Source organism: Rhineura floridana, chromosome 10, assembly GCF_030035675.1.
Source record: "Rhineura floridana isolate rRhiFlo1 chromosome 10, rRhiFlo1.hap2, whole genome shotgun sequence".
Taxonomy (NCBI): domain Eukaryota; kingdom Metazoa; phylum Chordata; class Lepidosauria; order Squamata; family Rhineuridae; genus Rhineura; species Rhineura floridana.
In genome coordinates, this window is record NC_084489.1 from 67,770,189 (window position 1) to 67,788,714 (window position 18,526).

At 42.3% G+C, this 18,526-nt stretch overlaps 1 protein-coding gene across 2 annotated transcripts in view; it reads right to left on the reverse strand.

Moving 5' to 3' along the window:
• Positions 1-1,234: 1,234 nt before the first annotated feature.
• Positions 1,235-18,526, reverse strand: part of NRP1 (neuropilin 1) — a 214,205-nt gene continuing 196,913 nt past the window's right edge. For both annotated transcript variants that reach the window (XM_061587883.1, XM_061587882.1), the window contains exons 13-17: positions 17,335-17,472; positions 14,165-14,436; positions 11,493-11,586; positions 9,792-9,848; positions 1,235-8,386 (exon numbers count right to left, since the gene is read on the reverse strand). In XM_061587883.1, coding sequence (XP_061443867.1) covers positions 8,094-8,386; positions 9,792-9,848; positions 11,493-11,586; positions 14,165-14,436; positions 17,335-17,472 — 854 coding nt within the window. In that variant the 3' untranslated portion in view covers positions 1,235-8,093. The remainder of the gene's footprint in view (positions 8,387-9,791; positions 9,849-11,492; positions 11,587-14,164; positions 14,437-17,334; positions 17,473-18,526) is intronic.

Sequence of the window (18,526 nt, forward strand, 5' to 3'; positions counted from 1 at the left end):
GCTAGGAGATGCCCTGTTCCCCTCACAGAGCTTCAATCAGAGCAGCTGACTGTTAAACCTCTCTGGCCACTGGTGTTCTGTCAGGGGAATAGGAGTCTCCTCTCAGCACCCTTCACAAACTACACTTCCCAGGATTATTTGGGAGAAGCTATGACTGTCTGAAATGGAATAAATATCTGGTGTGGGTGTGGCTCCCTGATTAGCCAAGCCAAACAGCTGTGAGTCTGGCTTTTAGAACATTGACAGTTGGTTCTTACTGAGCATGCCAGCACTTATTGACTTCAATGCTAAATTTCTTAAATTAATTAAAAATTGGCCACACATTTTTTTTTAACTTTTAAACTGCAGAAGATGAAGGTCAGAGTATGGGGCAAGGTCAGTAATAGGATTACAGGTACTCTGTGAACATGGCTGATTTTTAATTAATTTCAACAGATTATGAGAACTTTGACAGAAAAGAGTCCAAAAGGGGTCTGGTTTTTTCCTCTCTTTTTAGACTTTGAACTCTATTCTCTCTGACTGTTTTGTGTATCATCATGAACATTTAGAAGGTTGTGAAGCAAGTGTTTCTGAGTTCAGGACTATAAGTTTTGTGAGGTTTTGTTTTGAAATGAGCTCATGGGAAGCATCAGAATGGCATGGGGGTATTTTCAATTTAACATTGAGGAATGCGAAAAATCCGTGCTGGCTATAGTATACAGCCACTCTCGTGGCTGTATAATGCGTTGAATGATTTGTCTTGGCTTTTCTGTTTGAGCCATTCTCACACTGCCTGCCTACTTGTTTGCTTGACTGTTTGCCTGGCCAGCTTCCCAGTGTCAATTATTATCTCCTTGCCACTAAATGGAAAGTCCTGGCAGTGGTCTGTTTTATTCCTATTCAATCAGTTTTTGCAATTGGCTTGTCTGCGCACAGAAAAAACTGTTTCAGTGCAAAGACTGTCTTTTCTGGGGTATCTGTGGCAAGCTCACCCAAGGTTAGTGGGCTGCAATTTAATTGCATTTCATTGGGAAACTTCGCGATGCCAGTCCTCATAATGTGATGTGGGGCATTCCAGGAGTGGATTTTGAACGTGGAATTCAGTGCCACTTTGTTTTAGGGTGTGTAATGAGTTTTCAGACTAACAGATGAGAATCTTAACATCTGCGCTTGTTAAAAGATGTTTTTAAAAGGCAAGCCGTTTTCAAAACCAATTCAGGTGTAAGCATAATAAAAGGCATGAAGGTATGGGGTATTTTATGAAAATGTTTAATTCAACTGTTTCTTTGGAATGTAGTAGTCACTGTTTGGAAATTTTAAATTACAATTCAATCCTATGTGTTCTCCCCCCCCCCTTTTTAATGCTACTCAGTGTCCGAGAATACAAACATCATTTAAAGTTAAGGCTTCACTGTTCATTTTGAAATAACAATTTAAAAGTGTCATATTGTCATAGAAAATAAAAAATTTCTGTAAAAAAATTTGCACAACATTTTATGATGGTACAAAAGATGAAGTAATAATATACCAGTAAAATGAATTCATTTTACTACAGAAGATTTTTATAAGGTGTTTTTTGATAAAGAAAAAATATGTTATTTTACACTTTCAAAATTATGAAACAATCTAAAACAATATAAACTGAACATTTTTTAACACTGCCTTTACAAATTAAAAACTTTATAAACATATAATTTTTAAATATATTTATCAGTGCAAGATACTTTCTTTTTCATTTAAAGTTTCAGTATCATTTTTCCTTTGCTGAAGGGCAGTTTTCATTCAATTCCTGTTTGAAGAAATCAAATCCCTTGGTTTCCCCCCCCTAGCATTAAACAGCCACAGCAATCAGGTTTCCTTATTCTCTTCATACGACTAGCACTCTGGCTCACCAACTCCAAATATCTGTGCTGGCATATCTGCCCAACGCTGAAGTAATATTCATGTATTTTTTTTTCTATTTCAGGATGTCACAGCGGTGCAACAGCCAATACTCCCCACCACAGGCATTTATTGGCTGGCACCACAGGTTTTAGGATGAAGCCATAGGAAGAAAGGGTGCAATGCACCAACCACTGCTCTTGTACAACTTCATCTGTTTCTCTGGAGCTGGCACACATTGAAACAAATAGAGGATGCACAGTAGCAATGTCTGATGGATTGCAGCCAAAAGCTTTTCGGTTCCAAGTAGAACAAAACAAATAGCTAACCCCACATCCATTTAAACAAACTAATTTTTTTTAATGAGTTTATTTGGGCTTCCAAGAATGGGATTCCCCCCCCCCCAACTGAGGAAAGATATGTGTGATATGCAGAATGTATTCATGCAAATATGTTCCATGTTGCCTCCTGAGGCCTTCTTGTGATATTACTTTCTTCATATGTGCAACTTAAGATCAATGCAAGATCATTTAAATAATGTTAGTGATCCTCTGGAACAGTCCACCTGTCACTTCTGGGTTCTGTTCTGCACTGAATAATATTTGGTGCCTTAAACAAGCATCAAATGAGAGTAAAGGTTGTACTCTACTGGGATGGGCTCACACATGCATGTTCACCACCTGTTTTGTAGTAACATCCAGTGATTACTCATGTGTGAATGAGGCATCACAGATAAAAACTTTGATATTATCCAGCATCAGCTCAAAATACAATACCCTACAATGTCAGTTCACAGAATTGAGAATCACCAATAGTTGAATAATGAAGTGAAGAGATAAAGTGCTAAGGAAATGCTGTAGTTCAGTGTAGAACAGATGCTCTGCGTGCATAAGGTCCCAGATTCAATCCCCAGCTTACCTAGATTTAAAAGTGTCTCATATAGCAGAGCTAGGAAAGACCCTTCTTCACTTGACACCTTGGAGAGCTACTGCCTATCAGTATGGACAATACTGGGCTAGATGAAACAATAGCCTGGCTTGATGGAAGGCAACTTCATGTTCAGTGTCTACCTGCATGTGCGAACCAATCCTTCAATGCCAAAACATGAGTTTGACTTGTTGCTTCTGGAGTTCTGTCAACTGCACATATTTGCAATGAAATTCACTGTCCTTAAATGATATTTGCATGTATTTAAGTCATGGATTTTAAGATGTCCATGTGACAAGCAACCCTAAGGAAGATTCAATAATTACATAATGCATCTAAATATTACATGAAACAAGTGCAGTTGAAAATTGTCTGAGCCTGCTCTTCCCTTTGGGATAATAAACTAGCAAAGTGAGCCAATTTCAGTGTAGGTTGGATATCTAAAATCTGATTCACATGCTACATTTTGTCAAGTTGATTTTTCTTATGGAGCTTGAAATACAACCTTGTGTGGGTGATAACTCATATTTACAGCTCCTGGAGCAAAGCATAGTTTTCTAAGGTTTGCTTTGATATAGTAAATACCAGCTCTCATCATGCTAATATGCATTTATACAAAATATTTGCCACACACAGCACTGATAAGGCAAAATTACCTTGTGATGACTTGACCTCTTGTGTAATTGAGGCCTTATTTCATAAAAGCAGAACTTTTACTTACTGCGAATTGGATACTGTTGATAGGGATGATCCTCCCTCTGGGAGTGACAGGCAGGATCCTTACCAATCTTCCTCCTATCCAGAGGGAGGAGTCACCCCTCTCACCAGACCAACTGGCTGAGTGAGACAACTCCTCAACGTCACACATACAAACTACCCCAAACATATAAGGGGAGAACAACCCAAGAAGAAAAACTGAAAACAACCGGCCAAACTAAGACTCAGCAACAACTCAGTTACAGTCCACCCCAACTCAGTGGTAAACTACACAGCACAGCTCCTACTACGCAGAGGAAGTGAGAGGTGGGTCGTGTGTTTCCACTCCAGGCTGCAAACAGCAATTCACTATAAGTAAAATGTCCACTTTTGCCAGACTGGAGTGGAGGATACTCTGTTGATAGGGATGTAACAGAGCGATCTTATCCAAGGGTGGGTTTCCTCTCTGACATGCCTAATTGGGGATGACCCTTTGCAACACCCTCCTGCTGAATGCAACATCAGAAGATAACACATCCACATGAGAATGCTTTGTGAAGGTGTGCCCAGAGGCCCAGGTAGCTGCCCTATGGATATCAATGATTGGGAATGCACCTCAGTATGCAGCTGAGGCAACAGCTTCCCTCGTTAGGTATGCCAACATGTCCGCTGGAGGCTGCTTACCCTTGAGGTGGGTACCAGATCTGTTGCATAAATGGCAATCATGGGCAATGGCCTTCCTGTAGTTCTGGTGCTTGTTCAGTTTCTGAGACCTTGGGGATGGGAGGAACTTGCTGTGTGGAGTCTGGGAGAATTCCAGGAAGTAGGCGGCTGTGATGGTGTCCAGTACCCACCTATCCAAGGTGATGCTCTGCCATTTGTCCACAAAGTGCAGAAGCAGAGCCCCCACCAGAACCTGATCCAGACTTCTGGTCATGTTAAGTGGAGGTGCGCTTCTCAGCACCTTTGCAGAACTTGGAGGAAGAGGAGGAGGAGCCAGTTGCCTGTTTAGAGGCAAGCTGTTCCCACTCCCGACCTGGATTCACAGCAGACTTTGGAGTTTCTGCAGCCTCAGGGTTTCAATTAGTTTTTGTGATTATGAAAGGAATCACTTTGGCACCTCTTCCATTCATCCTTTTCAAATGGAAGGGAGCACCTTCTTCTTGCTCTTTGTTTCATACAAATGCTTTTCCAGTGGTCCCCCCAAAAGTTGAGAGCCCCCAAATGGGAGGCTGACCAATTTTTGCTGGGATGCCTGGTCCATTTCTCACTGTCTAAGTCACATGTTCCTTCTGACCATGGTGGCTGTCATTCATCTGGAGGAAAATTGGAGCACATCCAGTGAAGGCTGAGGCATGTGAAATCTTTTTCAACATATCCTTGTGGAGTGCAGGGACATCATCTTTGAACCCCAATTCCTCTGCCCACATACAAGGTGCTCATGCAAAAAGGAAGGAAGTTGCTGCAGCCCTGAAGGCCATCGTATCCACCTCAAAATTGTGCTGAAGGCCCCTCTCAACACATTTCTCTCAGGGTTCTTTCTGACCATCTTCTCGTTCTGAGGGAATGATAACGATAGATGCCAAAGTGGAATAGCACCATGGCAGCAGCAGAAGGCAAAGCCTTCGTAGTCTCTGGAGCTGGAGAAGCCTTGGTACTGACAGCCGACAGATCATTATCTGGGAGCTGCAGCACTCTGCGTATCGTTGTCAAAAGTGTCTAAAATACTTCAGAAGGAAAAAGGTGCTGTGGCAGGGTGACCACCTCCAACTTCTCATCAGAGAGAGCACCCTTTCCTCCCTCCTGGAGTGAATGCTCCAGGACTGAGGGAACATCTCCCCCAGATAAGGTCCATCACTGCCTTCCCAGGAGAAGCAGTGGCCACCCACCAGATGGCAGGCTGGACCTCCAGATCCTCGGTCCTTTGCCGGAGGGGGGAAGAATAGAGTGAGGATGAGATGAGGAGGAGGAAGACACAGAAGTGCAGACCAACCCACCTGCTGCATCTTTTGGTGGGAACTACCTGCTGCTGCCAGGAAAATTCACTACCTGGGTGGGGGAGAAAACACAACATAAAAGCATGTGCCACCCTTTGAAACTACACACTGAAATCTTGCTTCCCATGGCACCCCAAATGTACCCCAAACTGGGCAGCAAGATCCCCAAACTGGGCATCCAAAAAAGACACAGTAAACCAAGATAGCGCTCCTGCCAAAAATATTACACCTAGCTACTCAAAATGGCGTTCCTGCCAAAAAGTCTGTCTGAACTGAAAGTGGCAGCAGGAGAGAGGGCAAACATCCACCCCCACCTCTGATCTCAGCAGGGTCCCAGAGACAGCCTTGGAAACAAAAAAGAGCTCTCTCCCCTCACAAAATGAACACCCACTCCCTCTCCCCCCCTAAACCCAGACAACGGATGGGGAAAAGGAAAATGGATAAGTGACCTCCAGGGAAGTCAGGAGCCAATCTAGGGAAAGGGAACCCACACACACATGCCACCTAACACACTGGAGAGGAGGACTCACTACACCATTGGTTAGCAAAAACAGATTGGAAGAGGTGCAGAGCAAACCATACCCATGTCCTGGCCAACCCACAGACAGGGTCAGTCTGGTGAGAGGGATGACTCCTTCCCCTGGAGATAGAGGTAGAAGATTGGTAAAGATCTTGCCTGTCACTCCCAGAGGAAGGACCATCCCTATCAACAGAGTGTTCTTCATGCCAGTTTGGCAAATAATGTAATTTCTAAAGACACTGCATCAGTGGTCAATTTTGTGTGTGTAGACATTCTTTTCAATATTGTCAGGTGCTCCTGAAAAAGAAAAAGAGGGGAACTGCAAAAATGTGTATACACAGTGCTCTGGATTAGCCAACAGAAGAGCCATCGGAGACAAATTCATCCATGTGGTAGAATCTGGCTTGGTATATTCTTCCCGTTAGAATGTTATGGGTATTCATTCTACCATTATTTTATCCTGGTTTAGGATTAGTATTTTATGTATTGATTTTGTTAAGCAAATGAGTTGTTGACCAAGCCAACATAGCACCATCTATATGTAGCAGCATCAGTGTAATAAGCTTAAGTAGCACGAACGAGTCCTCCACAAAGATGATCACCCTTAAATTGGACAGCAGGGCTAAGAGATGGCAAGAATCCTTTTTACTCTGTAACAAAAACTCTTCACTGCTGTCTATTAATATGAATGCCTTGTACTTTTTTCATGGCTTACTAAAGGAAAAAAAAAGATACTGTCACTTTATGCAATTAACAAGAAAACCCAAAGTTCAACTTTGGAGGGTAAACGTAAGAAATTTCCCTTACTTTAACAATTAAAACAAAACATGACACAAACGTCTAATAAAATCCTTTCTGCCATTACCAGCAAATTAAAGCTGCATTTGCTTTCCTTGACAATGGCAAATGCTTATGCAACAACTTACTCAAAGACAAAGAGAGAGAGAGTAAGAGAGAGAGAGAGATCGCTTATATTTGAAAATACATTCTATATGAAAGAACGATAAAAGGAGGAAGAAAAGGGGGAAGGTATTGCAGCTTTGTACAAAAATGGTCCAAAGACATGAAATTTAAATACAGGAAAGTGGAAGAATCAAGCCACCAGGTTGTCCAGTTTCCTTAGCCCTTCCCAAGATGTACTCACAGTAAAATATACTTTCTTGTTAGTCAGTGAGCCCTAGGGTAAGTAATAAGGGCAAGGACATAACTGGAGAGAGACAAAGCTGGAGTTAATGTTAACACAATGAGAAGCAGTACAAACAAAAAGGCACTTGAGAGGACACACACTAGCCAGTGCCAAGGACTTTTGCTTTGTTTTTCTTACAGTTATAGGCAGTACACTTGGTTCGCCGGTTGTTTCTGGGTGATGGCACGCATTTCTCGTATGGAATTCACAAGCACAAAGTTAGCACAACATTGAGAAACATCAATAAAATTCTGACTGTATTGCTTGGTAAACAGAGCTGACACACTATACCAGTACTGATGCTACAGTACTTTTTTTTTTCAAAAACACCCTAACCCTTCTTTGCCTATGCACAACACAAGCAATTATACACAAATACAGGTTCAGGAATCCACCAAGTTGCTGTTACTTCAATTCCACCCCCTTCTTTCTGGGCACCAAGCTACAGACAGAATGCCCATCCAAAGGACCCCCCACCAACATACACTTTGTGACAGCATCTCGGATTTTTGCACAGTAAAAAATAAAACTTACTCATCAAAAATTGTTGGGTCAGGAAAGAAGAAAGGAAGAAAACAAATCAAGAGGGGGGGGAAACAAACAAACAAACAAAAACACCCCCTCTTAAGTCAATCATACTTGGTCTCAACACCAGCATTTGATTATTTCAAATTAAAACAGAAACAGAAGTAGACTGTACATGATTCAGATTGTTTAACACAGATTATTGTCCATGTTTTAGGATATCTGTTACACTCACTGAAGCTCCTGAGAAAAGCTTGGCTCAGCGTCCTGAACACAGTTTCCAGCCTGTACAGTAAAAGAAGATCCACAGTTCCCCAGCATAAGCTAGTTACATGTTCTTCCATCTCCATTCTCCAAAACTTCTTTAGCTGCTCCTCTGTCTTCATGCCTCTGAGTAAGTATTCTGTGCGTTCAGTTTGTCTTTTTTCAATTTTACACCATCCACAAGTTCGAAATTGTAGTTCTCCAGTGCAGATAAGTTCCTATCTGACATTCCATTGTGCCAACAGGCGCAGTACAGAATAACGCCGCAGATGGCCCCCAAAAGCACCCCTAATGCACTCATGGCTATGATGGTGATTAGAATGGGATCAAGAGTCTTCAGCACATTGCCTGGCTTCCTAGAGATGTTATTGTTGAAAGACTCCCCATTTTCACGATAATCAGGCATAAACCCTGCAATGGAACAAAGTGTGGCAGTGATGATGTGACTGTGGCATCTCTAAGAATGTGTAAATGAAGAAAGAAAGAAAGAAAGAAAGAAAGAAAGAAAGAAAGAAAGAAAGAAAGAAAGAAAGAAAGAAAGAAAGAAAGATGAGGAGGTACATCAACTTGTGTGAGGATGTGGATGATGCATGTTTAGTGACAACAGCTGGAATTTGATATACTATATGGCTGTCTAACTGAAAGCCTGAGTATTTTTGAGACATTGTTCTACTGCTTAAAAAGAAAAGAAACAGACACCATGACCTCTGGTTTCTTAATTCGGCTTCTATGTCTGAGCATCTTTTTCTAGGTTATACCACATTTGGTGGCTGGTTAAACCAACAGGCTGATTTCTTTCCCTACACATACATGTGCACTGGCAGAGAGGTCTACAGCTTACAGTGGAATAAAATCTTGGTCTCTCCCAGCTTCCACTCGTTGGAGGGCTTCAGAATAAAGGGCTAAGCCCAGGACCCAGACTGAATTCTTTGTGTGCTATCATATCCAACAGCGATGGCAAGAAGCCATCGATAGCCTCATCCTCCATGAATTTGTCTAATTCTATGAAGAACCTACTAGTTCTTAGTGCCAGCTCGCCCATTAGGGCAAATGAGGCACTGCCTCACCAACCACAGTCTGAACCTCAGCCAACTGCCACCCGCCTCCCTTCTTACTAAAGGGGGTGGCACTGTTTGTCAGCTTCCTCCTCCTTAGCATCAGTGTTGCCTCTTGTAGAACTCAGCAGGGAGGAAGATTGTGGCACAACTAAAATTAGTTGGCTCTGTCTGTCATTGGCTCTGGTTCCACCTACTGTTGGGCACCCTACCTTTTGCCCCACCAGTCCCAACAAGTACCAGCCATCAGTGCTAGTTGTTGTGTAGTTTTTGTGTAAACTGCAAAACAATCCTTCAGACAGATGCCAGTGTTGTTCTCTGGGGCTGCTGCAGAGTAACACGGTTTACCTGAATCTATCAGGATCAACCCTTGTGTCAAGTGCAAGGAAAACAAGTTGTTGTTTTGCGTCTCTGTATAATGTACTCTGCTCATGATGCTGTTAATTTCCTCAGACAGTGTTTGGAACATGACAATTCTGTTAAAAAACAAAACAAAGCCCTGTGCATGCTACTGGTAATGATACTTCTGTCACACCACCTGCCACATCCTGAAAAACAACAACAGCAACTATTGTCTGCTACCGTCTGTCTACAGGCTTAGCATCTTTTAAGGAGATTTTATATGTTTCAAAAACATGTGTAAAAATTTAAACAATGCCTGCACATGTATATAGAATAAATCTTACTATAATGCAGTTTAACATCAATTAACATGATGCCAAGGTCCACATGGCAGTACAAACTTTTTTTTAATACTGTACCTGTTTGATTAATATCTGGCTCCACTTTGGCTCTTTTGCTCCCTGCATCGTTTGACTCTAGAAAAGGAAAGAGAATTGACATTGATTATTAGGGTGGCAAATACTGATTGGCTATCATGCTGGCAATAATGGTATTGAGGATTTTCTTCCTGTCTTAGAGCATGATTATGTCAGCTTGACAGAGCTGTTCATTACCCTGGTCTCCCAAAATTAGCAAAGAAAGAAAAGAAGGTTTTAAAAAAATTCTGCCTCCATCCCAACTTGGCACAGTTTGAGAGTTATCAGCAGGGGAGTTCTGTCTCTGGAAAATGAAAATCAGTAGGCAAAATTAGCATGTTTCATTCACTGTATTTATAATCTTAGAGCCAGTGCTGTAAAACACTTAATCGTACAAAAACAGCCTCAAAAAAGAGTTCTGCTAGCTGGAGAGTGCAACTAAGGAATTTCAGATTTGTGGTTTGAATTGTAAGATATATATTCTTTGACTAGGATCCCGCCTGGGAACAGCCCACCTAAATAACCAGGAGTATGTGAAGTTAAATGGGGAGTCAGCTTCTAGACTGCTATGGAGCAAAATATTTGACAGTTCTATTTCACTATGGATCTTTTATAAATAACTAGCTTCTTCATGGAAGATCCTCCGTGGCGCAGAGTGGTACGCGGCGGTAACGCAGCCGAAACTCTGCTCACGGCCGGAGTTCAATTCCAATGGAAGGAGGAAGTCGAATCTCCGGTAAAAGGGGTCAAGGTCCACTCAGCCTTCCATCCATCCGTGGTCGGAAAAATGAGTACCCGGCATATGCTGGGGGGTAAAGAAAGGCCGGGGAAGAAACTGGCAATCCCACCCCATATATACGGTCTGCCTAGTAAACGTTGCAAGACGTAACCCTAAGAGTCGGAAACGACTCACACTACAAGTGCGGGGACACCTTTACCTTTAGCTTCTTCATGTGAGTGGTTATTGTGACAAATTCTTAATATCACCTATATAAGGACTTAACTAGATTTGACAGTGGCAGACTGGAGTCTTAAAAAATAACTATAAACTAGTAATGATTTCAAGTGGAAAAGTAACAGGTGGGAGGGTGTACTAAACCCTTCACTTGCCAACTAGTTCCCTCCTGTATCCCTTTCCCTGAGGCCATTTTCCTCTCAACCAGGCTTATTTCTAGTCTTGGAGCTGGAAAGTGATGGGAGGGAATGGGTTGGGGTCCTGGTGGAAACGAGAATTTCCTTCCCATCTGCTACATTTCTGCATGAAATAATCTTCCCATCTATTGTTTTCAACATGACCTCTACTTAAAGCCATGGATCTGCTTCCATCACATCTACCTGTGGTTTTGATACACTTCTAGCACATTACATAACTACTTATTACCAGTTCTGGCCACTGTATTGGGGTGGAGCCACCCTCCTGACACTGGGGTTGTTGCAATTTACCTAGATGGGGCTGGGCTGGGGCAGGGAGATGGCAAGGTTGGAGGTACATGGATGCCTCTGCTGGTGTGTACTCATAGCTCCAACTTCACTGCAACTCTGTCCCATCCAGATAAACTGCACTGACACTAGTGTCAGGAAAGTAATGAAAAACAAATTATTAACTATAAAAGGACAGGATCCTGTATCTATTAAAGCTGTCATTACCAGAATTAGTAGTGTTCAGCATGAGAGATATAGTAGCTCCTGGCAGATTATACTTACTTTGGCATTCCTCCTGGGCTATGTGGTTGTCAAAGTAAATGTCATCAACTGCAATTCCTCCAGATCCTTTTCCTATTTCTCCTTCCACCATCACCTGGTAAAATTAAACAGCATTTTTTTCTGGTTTACTGGTTTAGAGGTAATGGCAGAAGCAGAATTCTTAATCAGTTTGTAGGCAAGTATGTTATTGAAGGGTACATTGTAGGAATGGGGGAGGAATTTGATTCAGTTCAAATTTAAAGCTGAATCTTTCAACTTCACAGTGTCCGAAACAATATGAGAACCAAAACACATCCATCCTTTGAAATTCACAATTATTCGAATTTTGCAAGTAGCTCTCCAACCAAATAGGGTTTACAAAAATGAATGTATTAGGGGAAAGTGTGAATAAAAAGGAATATATTAGTGAAAAAAGCATCTAAAAGACATTATATTAGGAGAAATTGCTTGCAAATATGTGTATATTAGTCACAACTACATAAAAATATGTTTATTAAGAGAAATTTGCAATAAAATGCTGGAGAATTTTCATTACACCCCTGCCTCCTCTGAGGCTCCCTTCCGGGCTCCTCTGCTACCTGAGGCAAAATGGATGGTGGCAGCAAAGATAGCCTTCTCTGTGGTGGTGCCCATCATAGAATTCCTTCTCCAGCGAGGCTTGCCTGGTGCAAACATTGCTATTTTTCAGTGCCAGGATAAAAAAAAAAAACTCCCACTTTTAAACATTAATCTGATATGTAGCTACTGCTACTGCTGTGGTTTTGTATTGTCCTTTTATTTGGATTGTACCTTTTGTCTTTTTATTCTGTTTTAGACTAGGGAAGCATGGCTGAAAGATGGTCACATAAAATTTTAAAGCAAATAAATTTTAAAAGCTAGAACGAGAAATAATTATTGTTCCAGAAGGAACAATGTGACATTAAAAAAGGTTTTAACCCAACAATTGTACTCATCTGCAGTATAGACTCCTTTGGGTCCACCACAAGGATACAGATTGCGAAGTTTGAATGCTCATTATTGAGCAGTGCACAAAAGCAAGTAGGTGCTTAGTCCTGGCTTTCTGAAGACTGAACCTGCTGTATACTGAGTCAGACCATTGGTCCATCTAGACCAGCCTTTCCCAACTAGTGGGGCACCAGATGTTGTTGGACCACAACTCCCATCAGCCTCAGCCAGCATTCCCAATGGTCAGGAAAGATGGGAATTGTGGTCCAACAACATCTGGTGGCCCACTAGTTGGGAAAGGCTGGTGTAGACCAATAGTGTCTGCTCTGACTGCAATGGCTTTTCAAGGTCTTATGCTGAGAGAGTCTTTCAGGAATAGGGAACTTGAAGTCCAGATGCCAAATGTAGGTCTTCTGGCCTCTCTATGTAGACTTCAGGACACTCCCAGATTATACCTCCTCCTCAGCCACACACCCTCTCCCCAGGCTACACCCCTCACCAGCCCTACTTTGTATTATCTTTTGGTGCTTTTGTCTGGCTAGAATGTATCCTTGAACTCTGATAATGCTTCTTGCATGCCTGGATGACCAATTGAGAGGGGAATGTGAATATGTGTAAAAGCAGCCTGGTAGGTAACATTCACATGTTTGCTTTTAGCCCCACCTATCACTAGCAGTTGCTGATCTCAACACCCGAGAGGGTTTGTAGGGAAGGAGGTGCTCTTTCAGATATTTGTGACCTAAGTCGTTTAGGGCTTTAAACACTAACGTGAGCACCTTGTACTGGGCTCGGAAGCATACTGGCAACCAAAGCAACTGTTTTAAAACGGGTTATATGAGTTCTAAAGGGAATCTCAGCCAGTAATCTGGCTTGCTGCATTTTGGAGCAGTTGAAGTATGAGTTGTCTTCAAGGGCAGGCCCAAGTAGAGCACATTGAGGGTGTAGTCATCCAGGGTCTCAGGGTCTTAGACACTTTACTTTTTGGGAGCAGGGTCCTAGCAGAGTCCCTATGTCTCCAGTATCCTGTGAGCCAATCAGCATAAAATAGGAATGTATTAGCCACTGAGAAGAATCTTCTAACATGCTTCCTTGACGTTTCAGAGTGAAAGCAGATGAGTCAGCCACTGAGAAGAGCCTTCTCAGTAGCTAACACTCTCCCCTTTCATGCTTATTGGCTCCTAGCGACATCTAGGATCTCATTCTCAACCCTGCAACAGAAAAGGGGGAGGGGTGCGGCTATGACTAACATGAAGGGACCCTGCATTTATGAATTTGCCACTATACTACCAGAGCACATTGCAATAATCCAGTCTGGAAGTTACCAGAGTATGGTGCACTGTGGCCAAGTCTTCTCTGTCCAAAAGGGCTGAAGCTGGTGAACCAGCTGGAGCTAGAAAAAGGCACTCCTAGCCACTGACGCCACCTAAACCTCCAGTGATCGTGTTGGATCAAGCTGTGGATCTGCTCCTTCAAGGAAACAGCAACCCCACCCAGAAAAGGCCATCTTCCCAGGTCCAGGGCATGAAAACTCTGGACACATAACACCTGTCTTTTCAGGATTCAGCCTCAGTTTATTGGCCCACATCTAGTCCATCACATGATGGTAGGTAGGGAAAGATATGGTGGTGGGTGAAGGTATAGATGGGGGAAGAGGAGGGCTAGTTACATCAAACCATGTGCTCTACCACAGAGATATGGGCCTTTTGTGCCTATATTCCTTTGCCTACCTGATAATGTTTTGCACATTTACGTAGAAAGACCCGCCCTTCTTTCCAGCAGTTTCCCTGATTTCCACTTAGCATCCACAAGACCGGATCATACTCCTTATTTGTCTGGTACCGTAGTTTGATTCTTAGTGTGCCAACATGGTCCCCCGCCATATGATACCAGAAAGTCATGCAGAGCGCAGAGTTCTGTGGGTTGACGATGGGGCTGATGAGCCGTGCAATTTTGCCTTTCTGGTTTTCATCAGCTTGTGAGTAAATGAAATTGCCATCTCCTGCTGTGACAAAAATACTGCATTAGAAATAATGGCCTGCTTTTGGTTCCCTTAAGCCTGATAAACATCAAGCATTCCAAAACTAATCTGGCCTTTCCTAAAGATTTGCAACGGAAGTTGTAAGTCTGGAAAAGTCTTGAAGGTCATCTTGTGCACTCTCCTCTGGCCTCATTCTAGTAAGTCAAGATTTTCCATTCATGAACATTCCTAACACACTGAGTTGGTCAATGACAGAAATAAATAAATCTAATTCCTGTCCCATAAAATAGAATATGCGGCATTGGATCATTCAGGTGATATGTTCCCCCAAACTGTTGCCCTCCAGATGTTTTTGACTACAACTCCCATCAACCCCCAGCCAATATGGACGATGGCCAAGGATGATGTAAATTGTAGCCCAAAACACCTGGAGGGCAACAGGTTTTAGGAAAACTGATGTAGGCAGAAAGGAAAGAGTCTGGGATACTGTGCAAGAAAGGGAAGGTTAAGATAGAGGGACCATGGCCCCATGAAAGGGGGTCATATAAGCGAAAGAGTTTATGTAGTAAAATGAGTCCCAATAAAGATATATTTATGTATTTATTGCATTTATATACCACCTTTCTGCCAAGGCACCCAAGTGATTCAAGGAATGTATGTGGTGCATCTTCTTGAAAATAGCAACCTAGAATCAATTCTGACAATTCATTCAAACGCACGTGGTACAGTCTTCTCAGTGAAGTACCACCTCTGGATGTTTACAGAAGAATTACATATTTGAATCCCACCCCAATGTTTAAAATTTTTCTGCAACTGAAAAAAAAGGCAAACCTTTCTCCCCGATGTGCTCACTTTCAGAGAAAGTGAGCACATTCAAAAGTGCAATTCCCCATGAACATGCTGTTCTCTTCCCAAATGTTTTGATTGTGTTTCTCCAACTGCTGCATGCCAACGGACATGTTACTTCTTTTCTACACCTGTCCCTCTCCTGTTTGTCGGGATGGGAGGGGCTGGGGGGCACCGCTGAAGCTGCTGTAAGTTTGCCATGTTGCAATCCATACAATAAATGCATACCTTTGAATCCTTCAACACAGTAGATATACGACAGCCATGTTTCCTGTTACCTTTTTTATCCTCAGTATAACTGCCTGCCTTCTCCCTCATTTGCTCTGCCAAACAATAGATTCCTGCTTGCTACAGCAGGTGAGGGAGAAAGACAGACGGGGCTAGAGAAGGGATCAGTGGGAGGAAGCACAGCTATCTGGTATATTTCCAGGTTGTTAAAAGAGATTCTGTGTGGTGTTGTGGTTAGAGTGTCAGACTAGGACCTAGGAGACCGTGGTTCACATACCCCCCCCTCAGCCATGAAGCTCACTGGGTGACCTTGGGTGAGTGAAAAACTCTTAGCCTAGCCTACCTCATAGGGTTGTTGTGTGGATAAAATGGGGTGAGGGAGAACTCTGTATGCTGCCTTAGGATTATTGGAGGAAACAGGATATAAATGAAACAAACAAATAAAATAAAGTGACAACCTTAGAAACTTGTTCATGCACATTTTGGCCCAGTTATACTTAATGAAAGTAAGACGGATGATAAGCATGAAACATGACTTTTCCAAAGGAATTCAAGAAATTTTGTACCCTGATCCCAAACACTTGTGCCAGTCAGCGTACCTGCTTGGAATTCTGATATAATTCCCTGCAGTGCTTCTGCAATTAATTTATTACTTTTCAATGTATTTTGATATATTTATATCTCACTTTTCTATGTGAAATGCAGAAAGCAGCTGTGGTGAGTGGCATGGTACTGGAACAGCAGTGGATTTGCCCCCTTTTCAAACTGGAATAACAAGTATGAGGATTGTTAAGAGTGTTTTGCAGAAAAGAAGAAATCAGACTTATGATGTTCCTGTGAAAATGTTTCCAGATTATAGCTTTTGGAATGTAAAAGGCACCTGAAACTAAAGCCTGGTGATAACAAAACCTCATTTAACAAGTATCATTTTTTTCCACAACCTTTCAATGAGAGGACAAGTTGTGCTTGCCTCCAGACACTGATGGCAAAGTTCAAATATTTTTCATTTCAAGAATATTATTGCAGCTCCAGGTCAGGAACTCTCCCTTCTTTGTCTTAATTAGAGCTCAACTTATGCATGCCTTTTAGATTTTGTCAGACCATGGCAAACATGGCTTTTAACCTTCCTTCAGTGTCAGATCTTACTGAGTCATTTCGTTTTACTTTGCATCAATTTTTCCCCATTATTACAGCCTTCATTTCAGCTAACTGCCTTTTGCTTAATTTGATACCATTTATTTGTACAGTGCCATTTATAATCAAAGTATTTTAAGTTCTTTTTCCTCCTACCCCTTAAAATGAAATGTACTTGAATACTTAAGATTCAATTGAAAGTGTCTCTAAATTTAAGGAGCCCAATTTTGTCTAATTTCCTTGTCATTCTCATTAAGTAAAGGGGAGGGCTGCAAAAAGTGGAGATGGGGGGGGTCATTGCCAGTACATTTGACTTATCTGCATAAATGAAAAGGGGAACAATAACTGTGAGAAACGCAGGTCACAAAATGCCCCCTGCTTACATTTTGGAGGTGGCATTAGGAAGCAATCATGAGACTGCTTGAGATGCGAAGCCCATCAGGCAAAAGGACTCCTAAATATATCTTTAAAAGTAGCTTGATTTAGGCATTCTTGGAAGAAGTATAGGAGACAAAAGGCTCTGGGATAGATGTAACTCATTCACTTCAATCTAACCATAATTCTAGGAAGGCATTTAAAAGAGCACAGTTCTTTTTTTGTCAGTGTGAAATTCTGTAACATAAAACACTACACCGTGGCAAATCTTTTGCTTTTAAAGGCAATGGTCCCTTTCTCTCACCACTGCTAGTTCAGCTGTGAACCCTACTTTACCTGTGTGGTCTTGAATGGGCCCTGTTTTGCTGGTGAGCACTGCCCACCTCAAGTCCAGTTGGCCATCATGCTCCCAACGACAGATTGTCTTCTGAGAACTGTAGCCAAAACCACAGTTGAAACCATATGCTGGGAGTTCTTCAGCGATGGAGTGAGGGATGGGAGAGAGAGAGAGGGGAGGAGGAAAAAAAGATTTATACTGGTAAGTTAATAACAAAACATTTTTCTCTTACATTTCTTTTCAAAAAAGCCTACTCTCATTGCTGGATACCATTTGTCTAACACTTGCACAATTTGCTGATAATGACTAGAAGATCATGGTTTGGCTTGGTTCAGATATAATACCAAACTATTGTGTTAATGCTATGTGAGCAAGCTTGGAATGTGGCTCAAACCCTGATTTACAACACTAGATGGAGGGGAAACACAAACCATAGTTTGCTGGTTTAGATGTAACTGCAAACAATGGTTTGACACAAACCAGGAAAGGAAGGGAGACAAAAAGGCTTGTGCCAGATGTGAGGATATCATGGCAAAGTGACCTCCAAAAGTGGGTCCCCTCTGACACCCTTTCTGTCCTCCACTGGCAGACAGTTGTGGGCTGTGAGGAACAGTATCATGGCCACAGTCTGCAGTGGCCATCTGTGAGCTGCCTGTTATTTTGATGTTCAGACAATGTCCCAATCTAGCATCATTCTCAGTAACTGTGGTGGGAACATGAAAATGGTGGATTCTCAACTGCCAGTTACGACTACTTGGTAAATTTATGACCAGGGACATAAGTGAGAATCACTTCCAGTTGGCTCTGCCAGCGTGCCGGGTCTTTGGCACATGTCTGAGAATGATGGGTGTTTCCAGCAATCCTGGAGGGAATGCCAGCATGTGAAGGAAGGGAGGAGTCGGAAGAGGAAATAAAAGACTCTGAGGCTGCATACACACTATACCTTTAAAGCATAAAGCACATCCCTCCCCCAAAGAATCCTGGGAACTGTAGTTTGTTAAGGGTGCTGGGAATTGTAGCTCTGTGGGGGATAAACTACAGTTCCCAGGATTCTTTGGGGGTGCTTTCAATGTGCTTTAAAGATACAGTGTGTATACACAGCGTAAGACTCATTCTAGCCTCATTCACATAGCACTAAACTGTGGTTTGGCATTACATCTGAACTGAGCCATACTGCCACTCATAATTTAT